Source organism: Thamnophis sirtalis, unplaced genomic scaffold (genome assembly GCF_051295495.1).
Source record: "Thamnophis sirtalis isolate CommonGarterSnake01/CBP01778 unplaced genomic scaffold, rThaSir2_p1.2 scaffold_5, whole genome shotgun sequence".
Lineage (NCBI taxonomy): Eukaryota > Metazoa > Chordata > Lepidosauria > Squamata > Natricidae > Thamnophis > Thamnophis sirtalis.
Window position 1 is genome coordinate 116,998,069 of NW_028261385.1, and position 20,859 is coordinate 117,018,927.

The 20,859-nt window shown below is 38.1% G+C and overlaps 2 protein-coding genes across 8 annotated transcripts in view; one reads left to right on the forward strand and one right to left on the reverse strand.

Moving 5' to 3' along the window:
* LOC106554409 (uncharacterized) overlaps nt 1-14,337 on the forward strand; it is a 29,881-nt gene extending 15,544 nt beyond the window's left edge. For 3 of the 6 annotated variants that reach the window (XM_087716723.1, XM_087716724.1, XM_087716720.1), the window contains 4 exons: nt 4,494-4,571; nt 6,167-6,254; nt 6,566-6,710; nt 12,270-14,337. In XM_087716723.1, the coding sequence (XP_087572849.1) occupies nt 4,494-4,571; nt 6,167-6,254; nt 6,566-6,710; nt 12,270-12,465 (507 nt within the window). In that variant the 3' untranslated portion in view covers nt 12,466-14,337. Of the gene's footprint in view, nt 1-2,457; nt 3,088-4,493; nt 4,572-6,166; nt 6,255-6,565; nt 6,711-6,806; nt 8,475-11,788 lie in introns of those variants that run through there. The other 3 variants (XM_087716722.1, XM_014073061.2, XR_015696792.1) reach the window with 3 other exon arrangements.
* The window catches only part of ITSN2 (intersectin 2), a 76,009-nt gene continuing 69,433 nt past the window's right edge, over nt 14,284-20,859 (reverse strand). For both annotated transcript variants that reach the window (XM_087716719.1, XM_087716718.1), the window contains 6 exons: nt 20,014-20,226; nt 18,892-19,013; nt 17,827-17,909; nt 17,337-17,420; nt 16,196-16,369; nt 14,284-15,961 (listed from right to left, as the gene is read on the reverse strand). In XM_087716719.1, the coding sequence (XP_087572845.1) occupies nt 15,804-15,961; nt 16,196-16,369; nt 17,337-17,420; nt 17,827-17,909; nt 18,892-19,013; nt 20,014-20,226 (834 nt within the window). In that variant the 3' untranslated portion in view covers nt 14,284-15,803. The remainder of the gene's footprint in view (nt 15,962-16,195; nt 16,370-17,336; nt 17,421-17,826; nt 17,910-18,891; nt 19,014-20,013; nt 20,227-20,859) is intronic.

The window sequence follows — 20,859 nt, forward strand, 5'->3', positions numbered from 1 at the left end:
ACTGCAACCACCATCCCTTGGTCCAAAGTGCAACAGCACAGCTGGTGGTGTGTATGAAAATGGGAAACCCCTGGCCATTGCTTTGTGCTCTGCCCACCCGCTTGCTCACCCACCAACCTGGCTCTCCCTCCATCCCCCAGCAGCAAATTGCCCCTGTGGTGAGTTGGCCATGTGGAGTTGTCCTGTGGCAACTTGGTGACCATGAGTTGGCAAACACAACCTGGCAGTGGTGAGCTCCCTGTGCTGAGTTGTCCTAGACCCATTTCAGTGATGGCTAATCTACAACATGTACTCTTCCTCCAGTTGACAAGAGCGAGGTGGCCCTGTGCAACTCTCCTTTGGTGATGGTGGCAGTGAGTTGGATGAGATGACTTGGTGGTGGTCAGATGACCTCTCCGAGTGGCCCTCATCAAGTTGTCCCATTTCACACTGAAACAGAGTAACTTGCTGCATGTTTAAAGTGAGGCAGAGATAATTGGAAATTGAGGAAATGAAGCCTGTGCAGAGAGGGTCATTGTATATAATATATTATGCGAATTCACTGAGCTCTGGTGATGCCTTCATGTAAAAAAACCTTCAGCATTACCTGGGTTGAATAGACAAATGTAGGATTTCAACTAATCAAAAGCATGTTTTCTTGTGAGCAGAAGATGATTTCATTTTATTTTGTCACTTAGAGTGAAGGTGCCTGTGTGCAGGAATATAACAATGCGGACAGTAAAGTTTGGCAGCCTGCCCTTACCTCTCACTTATTTTGGTATTATCATTATGAAGATCCTGGTCCTTAATAGTTTCTTATTTGCATGCACTGACATTTGCTGCACTTCAGGGTGAGCCTGGGAGTCTTCCATGTTTGCTTTTTCTGTAGATGAGTGAAAAATAAAATGCGGGAGAGAAAGTTACATTTTTTCCTCTATAAGATCTGTTTTAGAGAAAAAACCAATTATTTCCTCTGATATATATTTTAATGTATTTATAAAAAATGTATTTAGCCAAATTATTAATTTCCTTTTGGGTTCATCAGGATGAATGGTTGAATTTTTTTTAAAAAAATAATTGAATCTGTGCCGAAGACTTTATATGCCAAGGAGTGAAAATGTAGTGGTAAGATTAGTGTGAAGGCAGCATCTACAATATCTGTGGAAAGAAGACAATCTGCCTGTTTGTAAGAAAAGACAAGGGAGCAATAACTCACGGAGCAAACCAAGTGGGATTCTTCACTCTAATCTACATCATCAGTGAAGTGCATGGAACTCATAACTGCAGAATGGAGAAAAAAGACCAGTTATAGGACTTGAACCAGCAGATATAGAAAGTTGAATTTAAATTGTCCTCATGGGCTCATTGCACAGCTTTGAACATATAGTACAGGTAATCCTGAAATTGCAACCATTCATTTAGTGACAGTTTGAAGTTACAGTGGCATGGGAAAAAGTGACCTTTGCATCATCCCCATGGTTATGTGATCAAAAAATTAGGACCTTTGGAATGTGTTTATAGTGGTTGCAGTGTCCCAGGATTATCTGATTACCTTTGGCAACCTTTTAATGAGCAAAGTCAATGGGGAAGCCAGATTCTCTTAATAACTTATGGCAAGAAAGGCTGTAAAATGGGGCAAAACTCACTTAACTGCCTGGCTTAGCAACATAAATGTTGGGCTCATTGTGGTCATAATTTGGGGATTACCTCTATAATCTCAGAAAGTCAAAACTAGTAAGGTTACTTTACTTACTGCAGATTTTTCAATTGGAGACTGACATCAATCAGTTTTGAGCCTCATAATAAAATTCCCAGGGTCTGACCTGGGGGAGTAGAAATTCCTCACTACAATCAACATCAGTAACCATAGTTATTTCTTTTTGGTAATTAAAAAAAAGTAACCATAGTTATTTCTATTCTTGATTTATTTTGCTTCATTCAGCAAAATTGTCTTCCATTCCCTGAGACATGATAGTTACTGAAAAAAATCACACACATGCGAGTGTTGTGTGTACAATTGGCTAATCTCCATTTATGTATGCAGTATATATAAATGCAGACCACATATTAGACTTCTGTTTTTTGGGGGCTCCTGATTTGCTGTATTTCTTGTCCCAAAATGTTTGGATACATTTCTTTTTCTATCCATCACGTACAGTCTCAGAGGCAATATCAATGAGTAATCCTCAAAAGGCAAAAAGAAATGTGCAAGTATGAAAAAATAAGATTTATAATAAATGATTAGAAAGTACCATTTCTACATATGTGCATCATAATTAACACTTGTGATTGGATTTCATATAAAACTGCATTCTGTCATTTTAAAGTTTACTATTTCAGTCTTACTTAACTGCCTTTGGCAGTAAGAAAGAATGAAACTTGTCCTTAACTTTCTACTATTATTTAATATATTTTAGCATTCTGTGCTTTTCTGCTCATATTTGTTTTCTGCTTTCCTTGTATTTTTCCTTCTACTAGGCTTCTTCTGCTCCAGGATCCTCCATCTCATTATGTGTGCTCCTTCCTCCATCTCATCCACTTTTTGAGTCCCAGAGTCCTCCCTATAGTTCCTATTTCCCTTCTTTTCTTCCTCCATTTCCCTTCTCTCTTCTTTCCATCTCCCCATCTGTCTCCCCTCCAATGATAATTCTCCCCTCAGTCTTACTTCCTCCATCTGTTCCATCTCATTTCTTTCATTTGCTTCCTCCATTTCCCCCTTACCTCCATTCACCTTCTATTTTTTTCCCTTCACCTTTCCTACAGCTGTCTCCCACAGAACTGGTCAGTTCTCCAACTGCTTTGTCATCTCTCCCAAAAACTGTAGGTCCCCCTACCTCAACTCCTGCCCTTCAATCATCTGCTTCTTCAGCCATGGATATCCCTTCGGCCTCACAAAAACCTCCAGATTCCAAACCAAAATATAGTTGTGACTTCAGTGCTTATCATTCCCATAACCCTTTCTTCCTCCCTGTACTTCCGCCTATCCAGTCTCAGAGGAGGTATCAAGCCCGGCAGAAGAATAGTGACAGTGTTAAATATCCCTGAAGACAGAAGATGCTTTGGGTTTCTTCAGTGCTCTGGCTCATAAATAAAAGCCAGTTTTCTACGGTAGACCAGATTCAAATGTTTATGGTTGTGATGCTTCCTAAATGTTCATTGAAAATGACTGATGACTTAAGAGAGACTCAGGATTCACTGCTAATTGTATTTTAAGCACCATGGAGTGGGGAAAAAAGAACCAGGAGATTGAATAATTATGGGTTTTATGTATTGTCTGGCCACATAATATTGTTATTTCCCTTAATGTTTGTAAGGCTGTGTGAACTCTGAAGCAAGAATATATGCTATATTTTTTGTTTAGTTGGATATAGTTCTTGTAAATCTATATAAGACGTAACATAAAAATCTTACCTGGGATATCCAGCTGTATGTGAAATTTCATCACTGTCAATAGATTTGGCTTCAAGGTCATTTATAATGTAAGTATCCTGTGTAATAGGCAAAAACAATTGTGAGGTTGCCTCATTTTTGTAGTGGAGAATTCTAGCCCATCCCTAGAAGTGCAATTTGCAAGGCTCCTTAGTTGAAATATGTCTTACAAATGAACTTAGAACAAATAAAAAATCATTTGAAATATGGCCTACATCTCATTCTAAAACTAAACCATCATTCCCCAACTTACGTGTTACATTTAAATTTATTTTAAAAGCTTGCTTAGTCAAGGTAACTTTTTCCCCCCAGAAAAAGAAGTTAAGCTTTACCTTATTAGTATCAGAACTATGGCATATATGAAGGGAATGATTAAACATTTCCTTCACATTTTTTTATCTGCTGAAAATATCTCTAAATAAACACTTACATTTTGTTTTTCTTTGAAACCATCATTTTCTGTAGTGTGGCAGACAGGATGGAGAGGAAATAGTTAACCTCCCTCCCTTTTGGTCCCATACACAAGAATAGAATAGAATTCTTTATTGGCCATGTGTGATTGGACACAAGCTCCTTTTTTAGGAGGGGAACGGTCTAGTGATTAAAATAAAGCCCTCTAAAAATATGCTTTGTGGAAAGTGTAATTTGGTCCTTTCTGTCTCAAATAACTAAAATTTCTTCTAAAAGAGTCCATTAATTTATCGGTAAAGGGCAATTGCTCTCTGAAAATGTCAACCTCGGTAATGCTGAAAAGGTGGGGCTTCATTTAATACAGTTTGTGTAGTAACTGAAATACTTGGTTTTTGTATTGGCTGAATGAATCCCCTTTCCTATCAAATGGATAAAAAATATCCTGATTCAGTGTTGTTGATTCACCCTGCTGACAAAAATAAACTCATTTTATTGCATGTTATGAAAAGATGTTTCATAAGATGTTATGAAAATTGGGACTATATAAGATAATTTGTGTAAGATATTTATATTAGATGTTATTTAAGCTATCAAACAGAAAATATTAATTCTCTACTCTGAAGTAATAATATGTGATGACCACAGGTTCACAAGTCCTCTTTCTGCTCTCTCAGGGAGGTGCATTTTTAGAAAGTTATAGTCCGTCGTCTTATGATCCTTTCTTCCAGAGGACTACTCCAGACTTGTGGAAGGTGAGAGAGGCTGTGCATTCCTGTTTTCCTGATGAGGTCTTGTTGACTTCTTTTTCTTAGCCTTCTGTACTGGACTTGTGAAGGACAGGCTTGGGTTAGAGCAGTGTTTCTCAACCTTGGCAACTTGAAGATGTCCGGACTTCAACTCCTAGAATTCCCCAGCCAGCGAATGCTGGCTGGGGAATTCTGGGAGTTGAAGTCCGGACATCTTCAAGTTGCCAAGGTTGAGAAACACTGGGTTAGAGATTTTAAAAGAAGGGGTAGAAAATACATCACAGGTGAATGGATAGTTCTGGGATCGGCCTCTTAGGTACCAAAATTTAAAGAAGGACACGTCATTGCAGAGCTGGTCTTGCGTTTCCTGTGAAGATTCTCACCTTTCCCATGTTTGGAGCATATGCAGTTCTTGTAGTTCCCAGTTTCTGGCTGCTTAAATAGAATGGACTTGTAATTTCTAAGAGCATAGGAGGAAAGAACCATGAAGACAAAGGCAGGATTTTACACATTTGAAATGTTTATTGTTTGTAACTGCTGGAGTATAATTTACATGGTTTTACAAAGCAATTAGAGAATAACACAGTTTCATCTTGTTTGCCTCTCTTTGTGTAAGTTTTTTAAACAATGGTGAAGAGAGAGTGATAAAATATTCAAGGTTCCCTAGAGTAAGAATATATGCACAAGTTCTTCATAGAACGATTAGCCTAATGCTCATGTCATACATAAAAGATGCATATAATCCTATATTATAGATTAGGGAATGAAATTAGAAAATTTCTGAAGCTGAAGATGGAGCAGGCAATCAAGAGGGTTTATCCTGCATTGGCCAGAAACCAGAATCTTTTGCAGGGAGCCTATTATTTGGCAGTGCAGAAGACAAAAGAAGGGGCCAACTTTACCTTCAACCTTAATCTTTACTTGGCAGTTGGATCTAGCTAAAAAGAATCTAAAGTTGAATTTTGGAGGAATTGGCTAGGCCCAAGAATAGGAGGACAAGTTCAGTATCTATGCTTTAACACCAGTTGTGAACCAAGTATGTTTGGTATCTTCTTGCAGGGTGACATGATTGAACTTTTATTTCAAGGTTCAGTGTTCAGGCTTCTAAATGCTCCTTGATGCATATGGCAACTGAACTACAAGTAATCCTCAATTTACAAACAGTTTATTTAGTGACCATTCAAAGTTACAATGGCACTGAAAAAAATCGGCTTATGACCACCTTTTACACTTATGACCACTACATTATTTCCATGGTCATGTTATCAAAATTCAGACACTTGGCAACTGACTCATATTTATGATAGTTGCAGTGTTCCAGGGTCATCTGATCACCATTTGAGACCCTCTGACAAGCAAAGTCAATGAGGAAGCCAGATTTACTTTAGTCATGTTACTAACTTAACAATTGTAGTGATTCACTTAACTATGGCAAGAAAGATTGTAAAGATTGTAAAATAGGGCAGAACCCACTTAACTGCCTTGGTAACAGAAATTTTGGGCTCAGTTGTGGTCATAAGTCAAGGACTATCTGTTTAGGTCTGACTAATTTGATGTCATGAAGTATTGAAATATGAATAGTAGCTGTTTTTTTCTCCTAGGCATCAATTCCTCCTTTACATGACCCCTTGTTAAAGGAAATAGAAGGAAGAAACATTGAAGCCAGCATTATGAAGCAGTGTGAAACAGGTTTTGTAATATTTCTGTTTGCTTCTGATAATCTTGAGGTTTAATGTCTGAGACTTTAGAGATCCTAGACCAGATTATTGAATTCTTCTGTCTTTCACTTTTGTGTTAATCTTAAAAATAGTATGACCAATTTGAAGATACTGGAAATTGTTTCTATAGTTGATATATTCATCAAATGGTATGAGTGTAACTTGGGGGTGGGGTGGGGAGATTGGATTTGTCTCAATATTGTACAGGGTTTTGTTCATCAGAAAGTTTGCCTAATGAGGTGGAAAAAACCTTTCTTTTATATGCCTTGTACCTTTCCACAGGAAAATTACATTCCTGTAAAGATATTCATGAACTACATAAGACTGAGTTACCACCGCTTCCTTTGGGTCGGCATCTTATGAACCCCATAGAGTGGCTGAAAGTCCCATTGCATTATATGGAAAGTGATGTCCGTCGAAAATGCCGGTAAAGTTTGACAAACTTTTATATTTTAAAATTCATTTTCTGTTGAATAGCAATCATATATAAAAGTTGATTATGAAGCTCTGTTTTCATTGGCAGAGGCACCGCAGGCTGGTCTTTTGCTGTTTCCAGGACAGCCCCACAGGCCACATCTAAGCAGCACCCATGGGCCAGATCTGACCTGTGGACCTTGAATTTGATACCCCTGAAATAATAGAACCTCTTCTTGTGATGAGGTGCAGTTCTTGTTCTTCCGAATGTTGCTTCCAGTTTCACTTTGTCAGAACCGAATATAGTTCTCTGTGATAGCCTGTATAACCACCTGTGTCTGCTGCTAGCCATGAAGCTATCAAGATGACATTTGCTCTTTTATACTTGTACTTCACCATTCAAGGTGAAAAGAGTTTATTGATTGTTGACATGCATATTTTACTTCTCTATGTCTTCCTCACCCCATGGATGAATGAGTATATATTTTAAGGGGAGGAGTCTTGGGAGTCAAATGCCTGCTTGGTTCCTTCTAGGAATATATGACATATGTCCCATTTTGTTTTAAATTACATGTGTCATTTAAAACAAAAACACTAACAAAAGAATGCCCATTTCATCAGTCCCTCTAGTGTAGATGCTATTTCCTGTTTGGAAATGAGTAATCATTTGAAAATACATGTATTATAAGATAGCTGAAGATTATTATAAAAACACTTCGTTATATTTGGCCTTTGGTGAATTTAACAGAATAACAAAGTTGGAAGGGACCTTGGAGGCATTCTAATCCGATCCCCTGCTCAAGCAGGAGACCCTATACCATTCCCGACAAACGGTTGCCCATTTTCTTCTTAAAAACTTCCAGTGATGGAGCACTCACAGCTTCTGAAGGCAAGCCGTTTCATTGGTTAATTAGTAAATTTCTCCTTACTTCTAGGTTGAATCTCTCCTTGATAAGCTTCCATCCATTTACTCCTTGTCTTCCCTTTAGGTGCTTTGGAGAATAGGTCAACCCCCTCTCCTGCATGACAGCCCCTCAGATATTGGAATGCTGCTATCATGTCACTGCTAGTTTTTCTCTTCATTAGGCTACACATATCTAATTCCTTCAACTTCATTGAAGCTTGAAAATTTGCTTACAAAATTTGTTGGGAAATTTGTTGAAGTTTGTATATTTAATTGATACATGGAAAACTGAAATTCTTATTACTGTTATCTACACACTAACAGTCTCACAATATGAGACTTCTTTCTTTGTGTTCATCACAGGCTTCTCAAAGTTCTCATATCTCCAAGTTGCTAAGATTGTGAAATACTATACGATTGCCATTTTAGTGTGCCTCCTATATAGAGCGTTTTGTGGTCTATGTACGCATAAAGTGGGAGGCCTAACTCAGCTTAGATCTGTGATGGCGAACCTATGGCATGCGTGCCAGAAGTGGCACACAGAGCCATTTCTCCGGGCTTGCGGAGCCATCACCAGTTGCTCTTGCGGGTTCGGGCACAGCAGCCAGCTGATCTTCACATGCATTGACGTGCCAGAAAGCAGAAAAGGAGCCACCCGGTGCGCATGCACACGCCAGGAAAATGATCTTTCCAGGGTGCACATGTGCATCGGCCATTTGGTAATCTGGTTCCTGGCATGCATGCACATGAAAAAACCAGGAACAGGAAGAGCAACATCCATGTGTGCCAAAAGACACAGAGAGGGGTTCTCTGCCATCGCTTCTTAGCAGAGCAGAGCTGTGGTCAGGGCTTCCCTCCCTCCCCACCCAAGCAGGCTTCTTGCGTGGCCCCAGCTGTCCAGCCTGGCAGAATATAATCCGGCTGGAAGCAGCAGCGCAACAGCTGCCGCTATTCTCATTTCTCTTTGAGAGCTATCTTGCTTGCCGCGCAGCTGTCAGGGAGAAATCAGCGGGAGGGGGAGAAGACGACAAACTTCTGCTAGGGATGGTCTTCTCCCTCTCCCTGATTTCTCCGTGGCAGCGCTCACCTCGCGTGGCAGCAAGTGGTGTCTCTCTCTCTCTTTCTGTGTAAGAAAGGGGCTGGATGGGACCAATCAGCTGGGAGGCTGGCAAAGAAGCCTTGGTTTCCCCAGCTGATCAGTCCCATCCAGCCCCCATTTTACACACACAAACACACACACTGTGCTTGCCATGGCATGAGGCGAGCGCTGCCACGGAGAAATCAGTGGGAGGGGGAGAAGAAAAGAAACTTCTGCTAGGGACAGCGAGGGCTGCCGGGGAGAAATCGGGAAGAGAGGGAGAAGGGTGTCAGTAGCAGAAGCTTTGCTTTCTCCCTCTCCACCTGATTTCCCCCTGGCAGATACTGGCTGGTGCTCACTTCCCTAACTGCTCATCGCCGCTTGCTTCCTTGCCACTTTCCCGGCCAGCTGACCAGCTAAGCAGGGCAGGCAGGGCCTGGGCTGCAGCCAGCGGGGGGGCGAGGGGGGGCAGTAATGCTCCGTCCTGCAGGGGCAGCGGCGGTGAACAGTAAGGGAAGTGAGCGCCAGCCAGCATCCCTGCCTCCTTCTTCCAAGAGCAGTGGGGAAACCAAGGCTTTTTTTCCAGCTTCCCAGCTGATTGGTTCCATCCAGCTCCAATTACAAACACATGCACATCACTTGCTGCTGCACGAGGCGAGCGCTGCCAGGGAGAAATCTCGGGGAGGAGGAGGAGAAGGCCATCCCTACCACAAATTTGTTTTCTTCTCCCCACTCCAGGTGATTTCTCCCCAGCAGCACTCGCCTCGTGCTATGGCAAGCAAGGTGGCTCTCAAAGAGAATGAAACGGGCACAGTGCTCTTCCAACAGCCGAGGAAGGAAGAGGAGCTGGGCCCTCGGCTTTTGGAAGAAGCGCCCGCGCCCGCTTCATTCTCTTTGGATGCCACCTTGAAAAATGGGGAATTTTCTGACATTTTGCAACCAGAGCCAGCTCAACGCCCTGTGCACATGGGCCACCTGGGAGCCCCGAGGCTCACAACCACCATCTCCTGAAGCAAAAACGCCCCCCCCCCCAGCCTCCCAGAGGCCCCCCAGAAGCTGGAAACGGCTTCAGTAAAGCCTCCGAAGGCTGGAGAGGGCAAAAAACGCCCCAAAAGGTTAACCGGAAGTTTGGAAATGATCCGTTTCTGACTTCCAGAGGGCCTCTAGGGGGGCGGGGGGGCATTTTTGCCCTCCCCAGGCTGCAGGAAAGCCTCCGGAGCCTGGGGAGGGGGTGCATGCGCATGCGCGGGTCACGTGCACATGCAGAGTTGGGTGGGGAATTGAGTGGGCATGGGGTGGTGGTGGTGGTGGTAGCGCGTGCGCACAATTTTAGCACGCCATAAAAAAAAGGTTCGCCATCACTGGCCTAGATTATGCTTTAAATCAAGTCATGTTTTTTTCTTGTTCTAAAATAAGGACTTTTCCTGATAGTAATTTGAAAGAGAAATCCTGTTAGAAATTAATTGAAAACTGTTAAGGAAAATTGAAAAAGCCGCCTGAAGTGTGAATTCACATCCTTAGATACAAGGCTAGTTAAAAAAAAACAAAAAACACCTCTGACTTTTGAGGAATAATTGTGACTTTTCCCCCCAAATAAGATAAGTGAGAAGAAATTAAATTAAGATTTGCCAGGAAAACAATTATATGAAACTGTAGACAGAGGAAAACAATTATCCAAGCCAGGATAAAGTGGTTTCTTGGAAGAGGAATATAATGAACCATCAGAGAAAATATCAAAAATCTCTGTGTTGCACAGAATAGAACTGAGAATATTGTGTGTAGGACAGTATGCTAGTTAATGACATTGGTGTATTAGTAATAAAAATAGTTGTTTAAAAATCCCAGAATATTTGTCATATAAAAGAATATCAATATTATTAATTTTACCTTGTAAGTCTGTGGGATAGACATCTGTAGCTGCTTTTTCTGCATTTAGACAATTTATTGTTTGGCATAAAGAACTCTTGTTAGAGTGTTTCAAAAGGGATCAAAATATATTCTCTGAAAAATTATATTATGCTGTATTTTGAGGCAAAAATTGTGATGGGTAACCACTATGAGCAAATTGCTGTCTTTTATTACTTTGAAGATTGTTAGGGCAGTTCAATATAAAATGTGTCTTTTATTTTATTTTCTCCTGTTGTATATCTGCCACCTCTTATTTATGACTTTGGACAGTTCATAGTTAAAAACAACCAAATACAGTAGCACAACCAATAAACAAGCACAGTAAAACAGTAAAACACAATAGCTAAATAAATACGTAATTGAAACCAACATTCATAAAAAAGCAGGTAAGTGCAAGTCTTTGATCACTAAGTATAACCATCAGATCCCATCAGATGAGACTCCTTCATGGACAGGACTCTTACCATACCCTTTCTGCTGGACCTGAGAGAAGTAGTCCCTCTTCTCTAATAGAGGAAATCCATTCTTATACTCTCATTTGAGGCTTCCCCCAATCTGTATTCAAGTATACACAAAGACATTCATAATGTATGGAGCTGAGATTCTGATCTCCAATTTAAAACTAAATGAGTCATACTCTTCTTTAGTTCTTCTTTAATTTTCACTTTCATTGGTTCAGGACTAGGCTCTGTGAGATAATTGGTGATTTGTAGCAAGATAACCTCTTCTGTGAAGTGGAATTCAGGATAGCACTTCTGGGGATCCTTCAATAAGGCCCACCTTCATAAGAATTACAAATGGAATGATGATGAATGCAACTGACATTCTAACATATCACTAACCATCTCTTTTCCAAGTGTATTGAAGTTATTTAGCAAAATAACTAAATTTTCTTTTTACTCTTTTTCGCATTAGTTACCCCCTTCCTTATTAAAGGTCAGTTTTAGAATAAAAGAAAACCAACCCACCTCATCTGACCCACTTAAAACATAATGGCTTTGCTTAAACAGTAAACATTCATAGTCTGACCTATATTTTGGAGGAACAATGGAATTAGGTAGGCAATGTTGCAGTAATTAGATCCAATAGTGACCTTGAAATTTCAGTTCCAGAAAACAAGAGGAATTGGCAGGAACAATCCTTGTAATTTACCTCTAGGGAAGTGTGTGGTTCCTGTTCTTATTCTTCTTCTTTTTTATAGGAAGTCACATATGAGAGCTAGGAAAGGTAAAGAGCAAGAGAAAGCAAGAAAGAAGGAAATAAAACTTTCTTCCTAGGGGCTCAACAACCAGGAAAGCCAGGAACCTGCTCTCCGGTTCAAAACAGGAAATGATCCGGGTCTAGCCCCAGGCCTTCTGCCAACATTATAACAGTCTGCCTTTTAAAGCCAAGGGGAGGAGGCTTCCCACTGAAGACGATTTGTCCTCTCCCTCACAGAATGTAATTCCATGTTGCTCGTTCACTATGCATTTTATATTGTCCACAGCTCCATCATCATCAACAGTAACAAGGTTTGGTTTTATGTATCACTGAAATCAAAAGGTAATGTTTGAAAATTGGCCACCTTTTTGAGTGTCAAGCAGCATCAGTGTAGCAGAGCATACAACTGGTTCAACAGAGTTAAACGCTGATACTTAGAATAATGGATAGCATTAACCATCCTAATTTTATTTTGTTAAAAGGCAAAAAATGAGCACAACTAGAAACCAGACTTCTATGGATTTCAAGAGCTGGGGTGACTCACCCTGGCCTCCACTGCAGGAGAGATTACCCCCTGTCAGGAAAAACGAGTTCACCCAAATGGCCAGTCTTTTGTCAAAACAAATATTTACCGGCCCATCAGTTTGGAAACCAAAAATAAAATCTGCTTCCTATTGATCTTTCTTTGAAACTGATTCCTTGTAAAAGGGATAATGCCAAATTTGGTGCATAACAGTGTGATTCAATTACTTAGAAGGAATGATTAGAAGCTTATTTCTGCATCAGGGACTACTGAGAATAGTAAAACACAGGATACGGGGATTTTATGCTTAAATGCTTAAAATTGTGATTATGTATAACTGCTTTCTAAAGTATTGCTAAGTAGCTGCTTTATATTTTCTTATAGGGGAAAATCACAGAGCTTACTACATAAATACACTTTATTTCAGAAGCTTAAGTGCAATATGAGTAAGACAGTGCTTCAGATACAGAGATAAAATGATGTTTTGGGGCATACAGGGATATGCTCTGAAAAGCAGCTGTGGTTTTTTTGCAAGTGTGTGTGCTTGCTGTAGCTGCTGGGAAAAATGCATTTGGCTTAAGAAGTTGCAATCAGATGCTAGGTGAGTGCCTTACATGCTCCAAAGCATCTTTTGGTCTTTAAATCCAAGGTTCTGCTGACCCCAGATGAATTGTTTCAAAAGACAGAACAGACTTTCATAAATTTAGCATGAATATGACTTTTGCTGTTTCTGAAAGTCATTTTCCTATTCAGATACAAAGCAAATTTAACAGCCTGTCCACAAAGCAGCTAAAAAACTATTCGGCTCATTGAGGGATTAGTGATATTGCTCCTGGTGTGATATAGACTTTTTTACATTTTAAAGTAAGGGATCTTCTTCGACAGAGTTAAGAGTTATTCAAGAGTTTATATTTAAAGCTCAGAGCTGATGTTTTCTTTCATAAAATCCTCCTCTATCACCAGAAATGATTTTTTAAAATCCATTTAATTTACTGTCTTTCAACTTCATTTGATTCAGTTTTATGATATTGTCTTTTTGGACAAGTACTGAAGCTGTAAAACCTAAATAATGTGCAGGAACAAATATATAATTAGTGTTCCAGCTTACAGAAAAATATATATTTTTTCAAATAAAAGCGTTATTTTTCCAACTTTCAATTTCAGAGACTGAAGTGGAAGTAATTTCAAGCAAGTTGCCTAATCCTACATTGCTTCATGGTTGTGAACTGTTAAAATATACCTAATTAGAATAAGTATAGTCTTCTTCCGCTAAACATAATCTCTTGAGGTAAAGTGAAAAGTTTCATTGCATAGCAGTAGAACTTGAGGCCCAATTATTCGATGGCAAATAAATAAAATAATGTGCATGCTTGATGTTCCGGATACACATACATGCACCATACACATTTGAGAAAAGTAGAAAAGAACCAGAAATATATTGATGAATTAAGGTAGTCGTGTACTGTTACCAGGCAGATTACTTCTCCTGATGTATTTTGGGAAGGAATGGATGTTAGGACAATTGAGTGAAAATTTCTACTTGGAAGATCTTTTTAATATTGAAATTTTCTCTTTTTCTGTTGGCTGAAGCATATCAGTTGCAAAAAAAAAGGAACGAAAAATTCAAATGGTCTAAAATTGTGAGAAAATTATCTTTGTAGCACTCTGTAGAGCTATGTTTTGCTTTCTCTGTACCCAAGAAATATGCTTGTGTGTATGAGTACATGAATTTCAAGATAAATTGTATCTCCTGGCAGAACCACCAGATTTCTTTCTTTTCAAATGTTTTTGTTTTAAATGTAATAGTTTTCTTATGGCATGACTTTTTTCCCTCTTCAATGTATTGGAGTTTTTAAATTGCAATTTGGCTTATGTAAACTTTAATAGTGCTTAATTCTTTCCCACTTACCCAGAATTGATTATCATACAGACGTTTATACAATGTATTTAACTTCAATTAATTGAATATATACTTTTGGGAACAAAGGTTTTTATTTCATATTAATAAAAATTGCATTTCAGAAAAATCTTTCTCAGGTTTGCAATTCACTTAGCTACATGGAAAGGCAGCACTTAAGGCATACAACTTCATTCATTGTTTTAAATTAAAAGTAATACATATACCCGAGATGCATATTCAAAATACACAGCTCTTGCTCAACCCTTACATTCTATAAAGAGGAACCCTTCCCAATAAAGAATATGGTTCAATTGCAGCACATTTTAAAAAAATTGCAAATAAATAAACACTAGCTGTGCTCAAGCTCTATTAGTAAAGCCATATCAGAGGAGTTTAGACGAACACTCTTGACTTGAATATTGAATTCCATAAAATCCTATACAGCAATTCAAGTAGAAAATATAACTGGTTTTAAAACATTGACAATTTTGCACGGTTTCATTCCTAGATTCTTTCTTACTCATTTACATTCCAGAATACAATACAATTGGCTTAAAAAAAGCAATATGCCACATATTAATATGTAGATAAATTACAGTATATTCACCAGCTTATTTTATTTATTATAGCGACCAAGGTAACACTTCCTCCTCCTTGGAATCTTTGAGTTGGACATGTTTTAGCTGCATGTTTTATTGAGATCTGCAAGAAACTCCACTTTTCAAAACATTAATAGGCCATGTGAATCATTTGGAAGCACTCTCTGAAGCCATGGCTTGAGCATCAATCAGAGTGGCTTGTCATGGCTGCTCCAAAGGCTGCTCCCTATTGTCTGCACAGTTTCCTGGGATTGCTGCTGATGGGCCACCTTGAAGAGGATATGGCCTCCAGATGCCTTAAGCAGTGGCTTTATAGAGTGCTTTGGTTGTTTGCTTCTGCAGATGAGTCACATAGCCCGAGTCATTATGTCCCACATTATACAAAAGAAGTTATCTTATTTACCACCAAAAAATCTTGGTAAATTTGCAAAATTATTGACAGACATTATTTCCCCCTTAAAATAGAAACAAGTTTTTTAAAGGCTGCACTTTGTGTCAATATATAATTTTGAAAGGATCCTGAAGTGCTGAAACTTCTTCCACAATTATATCCTGAGATAACCTGAGATAAGGGTCAAACAGACTCCATTTTTTGAACCTGAGGAATGATTTTAGCCCAGAACTAAAATATCCTATGGTTCATTGAAATCTAAGCAGAGATATTTCAAATATTTTAAATTGCCAGATTCCTTGTTAACGCATTAAAGGAAACCAACATTAAATAAACACTGGCATTTGCTTTAAAAAATATTTACTTTCAATAAAGAAAGGCACTGTCTTATATTATCTCATATACAGTATATTGCATAGATTGCCACCAACATAGGAGTGCAAAGCACAGAGCTAAATAATATATACCAGGAGAGATAATGACGGTGTCACCAGGCAAAATGATTTTGCAGCAATATATATACGCCACTTGTAAAACATGCCAGTAAGAGCAGTTCAGTGATCTATGCTGGTCCTGGCTGTTATAAATAAAATGTTTTTTCTCTTAAACAAGTGTTTTCTGATCAAATAACTGTAAATCAAAGCGTACCCAAACTTCCCCTGTTGGTACTTCATGCAGTAGTAAACGTTTAGTTGTAGGTCCCTTGTTTTCTTGCTCTGTCCTGATTTTGGCTACAGGAACTTCAGTGCGACCCAAAAATTCTGCATAACAACAACAAAATTCCTAAGTCAGATTACCAAATGTGCAACATAATCATGAACAGACAATGAAGAGTGATCTTAGAGAAATAAAGAAAATTAAGCATTATCGCAGCATATTCTGGGCAATCAAAATCAGTAGGGATCTTTCAACTTTTTGAGCCTATGCTTCTGTTTTCTATTCACTAGAATTGGAAGGAAATTTTAAATATTTGAAACACAGAATTCCACACATACCATCAGGTGAAAACTGATCCCTGTCAAACATGGTGATACACAATACATCTTGATAAAGGTCTTTGAGGAAGAATTGACAGTTAAAGTTCCATTTGGGATTCAAGGTATCTGGCAGTGTCCTGGTAGTGTAGGTTTGAGATCCCATGCTAACTTCGCAATATGGATTGCTTTTTCCTTAATTCAAAACAGAAATGCATTTGTTTATTGATATATTAAATTTATATGCTACCCATCGCATTCTGCAAAGCAACTCTGTGGGTTACAATTAAAATAATAAATATTAAGTACCTTAAATATGGAAATAAAAACCAAAGGCAAGATTGGTATACCGGTGGCATCATACAGGTAGTCCTTGACTTAATAACAGTTTATTTAACAACTGTTCGAAGTTATAACGGCTCTGAAAAAATGGACATGACCATTGTTCATATTTACAACCATTGCAGCATCCTCATGGTCAGGTTGATCAAAATTCAGCCGCTTGGCCACTGACAGTTACAACCTTTCATGTAATCAAACTTTGGATGCTTGGCAACTGGTTTAGCTTTATGACAGTTGCCGTGTCCTGGAGTCACGAGATCACCTTTGGCGACCTTCTGACAAGCAAAGTCAATGGGGAAGCCAGATTCACTTTACAACCGTGTTAGTTAACAATTACAATGATTCACTTAAGAACTCTGGCAAGAAAGGTCATAAAATGGGGGAAAACGTACTTAACTAGTTCGCTTAGCAACAGAAATTTTGCGCTCAACTGTGGTTGTAAGTCGAGGACTACCTGTTCTACCACCTGCCTCCTCCAACACAGAGCACCAAGCCAACTGGCACAGCCAGGTTTTAATACCTTCCAGAAGGTCAAAAGGTGCATTCACAACAGTTTCTCCAAGGAACTTCTTTATGGTTTTAATATCTGGTTATAAATGTCTGCAATTACCTTCAGCATGTTTATTTAATTTATATCCCACCTTTATTATTCATCCATATTTTCCCCATAAGTATGCAGGAAAAAAGATTTCCCCTGTAAAGCTACATATTATATTTTGGAAATACATGCTTGGCAGCCTCTACTGCTAACAGCAAATCCCCTCTCAATTAGTTTAAACTATTTGACCAGATAGTTGACCATCCATCCCTGAATTATTACCATTAGGTTTACAGGCTTTCAATTCTGTTGCTTCAATCACATGCACCATCAAGCGTCCTATTCCTGAGCTTTTCTGTGATCGAGCTGAAAAAGAAATAAAAATGAGATGTGGAAAAAACATGCTATCAGAACATGCTATCTATTGGCAGGTTTGCACAAAAGCTATTTCTGCATTTTGCAAGTTGATCTGGGATTGTTTCATGAAAATTGGATACTACAGCAACTAGGTTGTCAATTGGTATTTATACAGGTCAGTGTACAATCAGTGTTTTTCAGTTAACACATCTACACCTAAGTAAAAAAGGAATCTAGTACATGTTTAGAGATGGTACTACTCAACTCATTTAAAAACCCAATGAATATTGCTGTCTTAGAATTTTTGAAAATGTCACCTGGCTAACAAAATATATCACGACATAAATGTCAAATCCTTCCAATCTCACAAAAACACAAAAATAGCTACTACTAAAAGTTCAGTCAATCGCAGCACCTTGGTAAGCCTTTTCATGTTTCTTTTTTTCAGTTTCAATATATTGTTCTGAGGCGCCTTTAATTTTCTGGACCCAGGCAGTTCTACAAGAATAAACAATTTTGTTAAAGAACAATAATATAGATAAATTCCTTGTGAGTCTAATCACATTTGTCAATAAAACCAATTCTATTCTATTTTATTCCATTCATTAAAAAAAAAAAACCTTAAGAGGTTTGACTTCATCTGAACGCAAATCTGTGAATGTCACATTCTAATTTCATTCCTAATTATTCACTCCTGAAAACATATGAAATATAAGAAATCTTTAAATATTTGATATATAGTACATATATAGACATACTCAGTGGTGGGTTCCTACCAGTTCGTCTGAACCTGTAGTGGTTTGGTGGCCTGGGTCGCTGGAACCGATAGCGACCCAGGCCTGCCACGCCCGCCAACTGGTTCTTTCGGTGGTTCAGCCGTAGGCACCGCTGTCTTGTTTTTTGCTTCTGCACATGTGCAGAGCAATTTTTATTGCACTGTGCATGCGTGTGCAGCGTGCATTAAGCATGCGTGCAGGGCGTGGGCACGAGCGAACCGGTAGTGGTGACTGTCGGAATCCACCCCGGGACATACTGATCAATATGTTTGTACCATATAACAAAATGCAGCAAATTTCTCTATTCTCAATACCATTTATTATAGAATGTTAAAGCTGTAGCAGACTATTGAAGGGATTTTGTACACTTAAGGCAATTAGTATTTTCTTTACTTTCATTATATCCAGTTTTTGGTTACAGAGAAATTTCTGCAATTCATGAAATTACCAATCTATATTTTAGGTATTAAGATACAAAGTCAAACTATGCTGCCAATTTGTGATATACATTTGTGTTTGAACACTTTGTTTTTAATGACATTCTCATATTAGCCTTTTGGATATAAATAAAAGATTTACTACAGTCAAGAATCCAAGAACAAGCATAACAACAAAAAAGAAAACAGCATACATTTTGACATTTCATGGGAAAGAAATTCAGAAAATGTTTTATTCCTTTTGTAGCCAAGAATTTGGAGGCTCACCTCTCATTTATATTGTCTGTTTTCAGTGTGTAGACTCGGTCAATATGGGAGATGTGGAAAATTGGCTCATCACTAGAAGGGTCAGTTGGCAATTTCACTAGGACTTCATTAAGAAAAATAGGCTGGAAGAAACAGATTCAGTTAGTTCAAACATTTCAGCAAAAGTGACAGCTGATTAGCACAGAGGGATTGAAAAATCTGCTAATCTGAAGAGGCTTGTTTTGAATAAAATTTTGTATCTGAAATTAGGAATGATTTTGAAAGAAGGGTCAAATAATATTTAATTCAGTGCATTGACCTTTTCTTTAAAAACACAAGTTGAAGGAATTTGATAACCATAATTACTTCACCTATTATTTTCTTTTTAAATCTGGCAGACATTCTTTCTAAGAACCTATTGTGTCCACAAATTACATTTTTTGTTAAAAAATAAGTGTTGAATATAGCTCTACACATCTTAAGGAGAATAAGTTTAATCTTCACATCAAGGATTCTCTTGGAATTCCTTCCCAAGTGTATATTTGTTATTCCATCTCTTGCAAGGAATGATGACTTTCATATTTAGATGAGCCAAAGGAATAGACAGGCTTCTCCCAAAAGCTCAACACAGTTGAATAGCCACAGCATACATCATCCATGTGCTCATAGCCAAGAAAAAAAAGTGCCTCTAGAAACTCACCCAAATTTGAATGCACAAAAGTAAATTTAATAGCATAAAAATAAAATTCAGCAACACTTTCATAACCAATATGGCTCCTTAGCTTATCTTAAGAAGGAAATAGAAGCTTTTATCTAATGGTATGCTGTTGAAATTAGGCTAAATAATGATATTGAATGGAGCAACCTTGTTCTTAAAAAAATTCCCATAATTTGTGTGCATTATGCCTCTAACCAATACTTAGCTTAGAAAAAATAAGTCCCATTGATACATATACTGACTTCATCTACAATCTGAGTTTTGATCAGTAAATTCAAAACTATTATTGCTAATTAGAAGGTGACATAATACAATTAACGCCAGCTGCATATCGAAGGAAGAAAGTTACAGGTTAAAGAACAACATATTTTTATTCCTATAAATCCCATTTCCTCCCAGTCGAAAATACTCTTGAATTCACTCACCACTTTGTACATTTTAAACTGGGAATTTGATTTGGGGCTGAACAGTTTATCTGATCCTGTAGAGACGAACTGCTTCACCATGTAGGTGAGAAGCAGGAAGTCATTGAAGAGAAAACCATAGAGTTCTTTGTTGCTCTTTGTCTTATAAAGTTTGCCACTGTGCAGAAGTTTCCGTGGTCCCAAACAGTTGGTCAGTGAGTTGAAAATCAGTTGCTAGGAGAGAAAGAAAATGATGCAAAGCATACTGGTTTTCTTTGCCATATAAATTATTCCATTTAAAACCATGTTGCTGATAGCATTTATTATAATTAGTCCTAACAATGATTCAATGTTCTCAATTTGGAATATGACATTTTTACGTATTTAGTGTCTATTAAATACTTTTAATAGGTGTTGGATTTTGCTTGTGTTCTAACAGGCTTATAAAGGTATAATGAAACAACATTCTTCTGAACATTTCTGGAACTTGAACTAATTATTTTAGAAGATGTAAAACATCTTTCTATAGCTTTGGGGTTTTGTACTAAGAGATTTCATTTCTTTTAACATCTTTTATTTTCTTAAAAGGCATGCTTCTCATTCATCTAGAAACAAATCAATGTCTCAGAAGGGATAACTATTTACAGAAAGCATTATGGAACTTGCATATCCTGGGGCAGTGCATGACCCCAGTATTTCTTTCATTGCCATTGTTACGTAGAGTTCATTAAATCAGCATCTTTTTTTAAAAAAATCTGGTTAAATTCTCTATATACATTGTCTATATAAAGCATGGATTAATTGATTAGGTTATTAGGTATGTAATTCAGATATTATCTAAGGATTTATGAGGTGTTATCTAACATT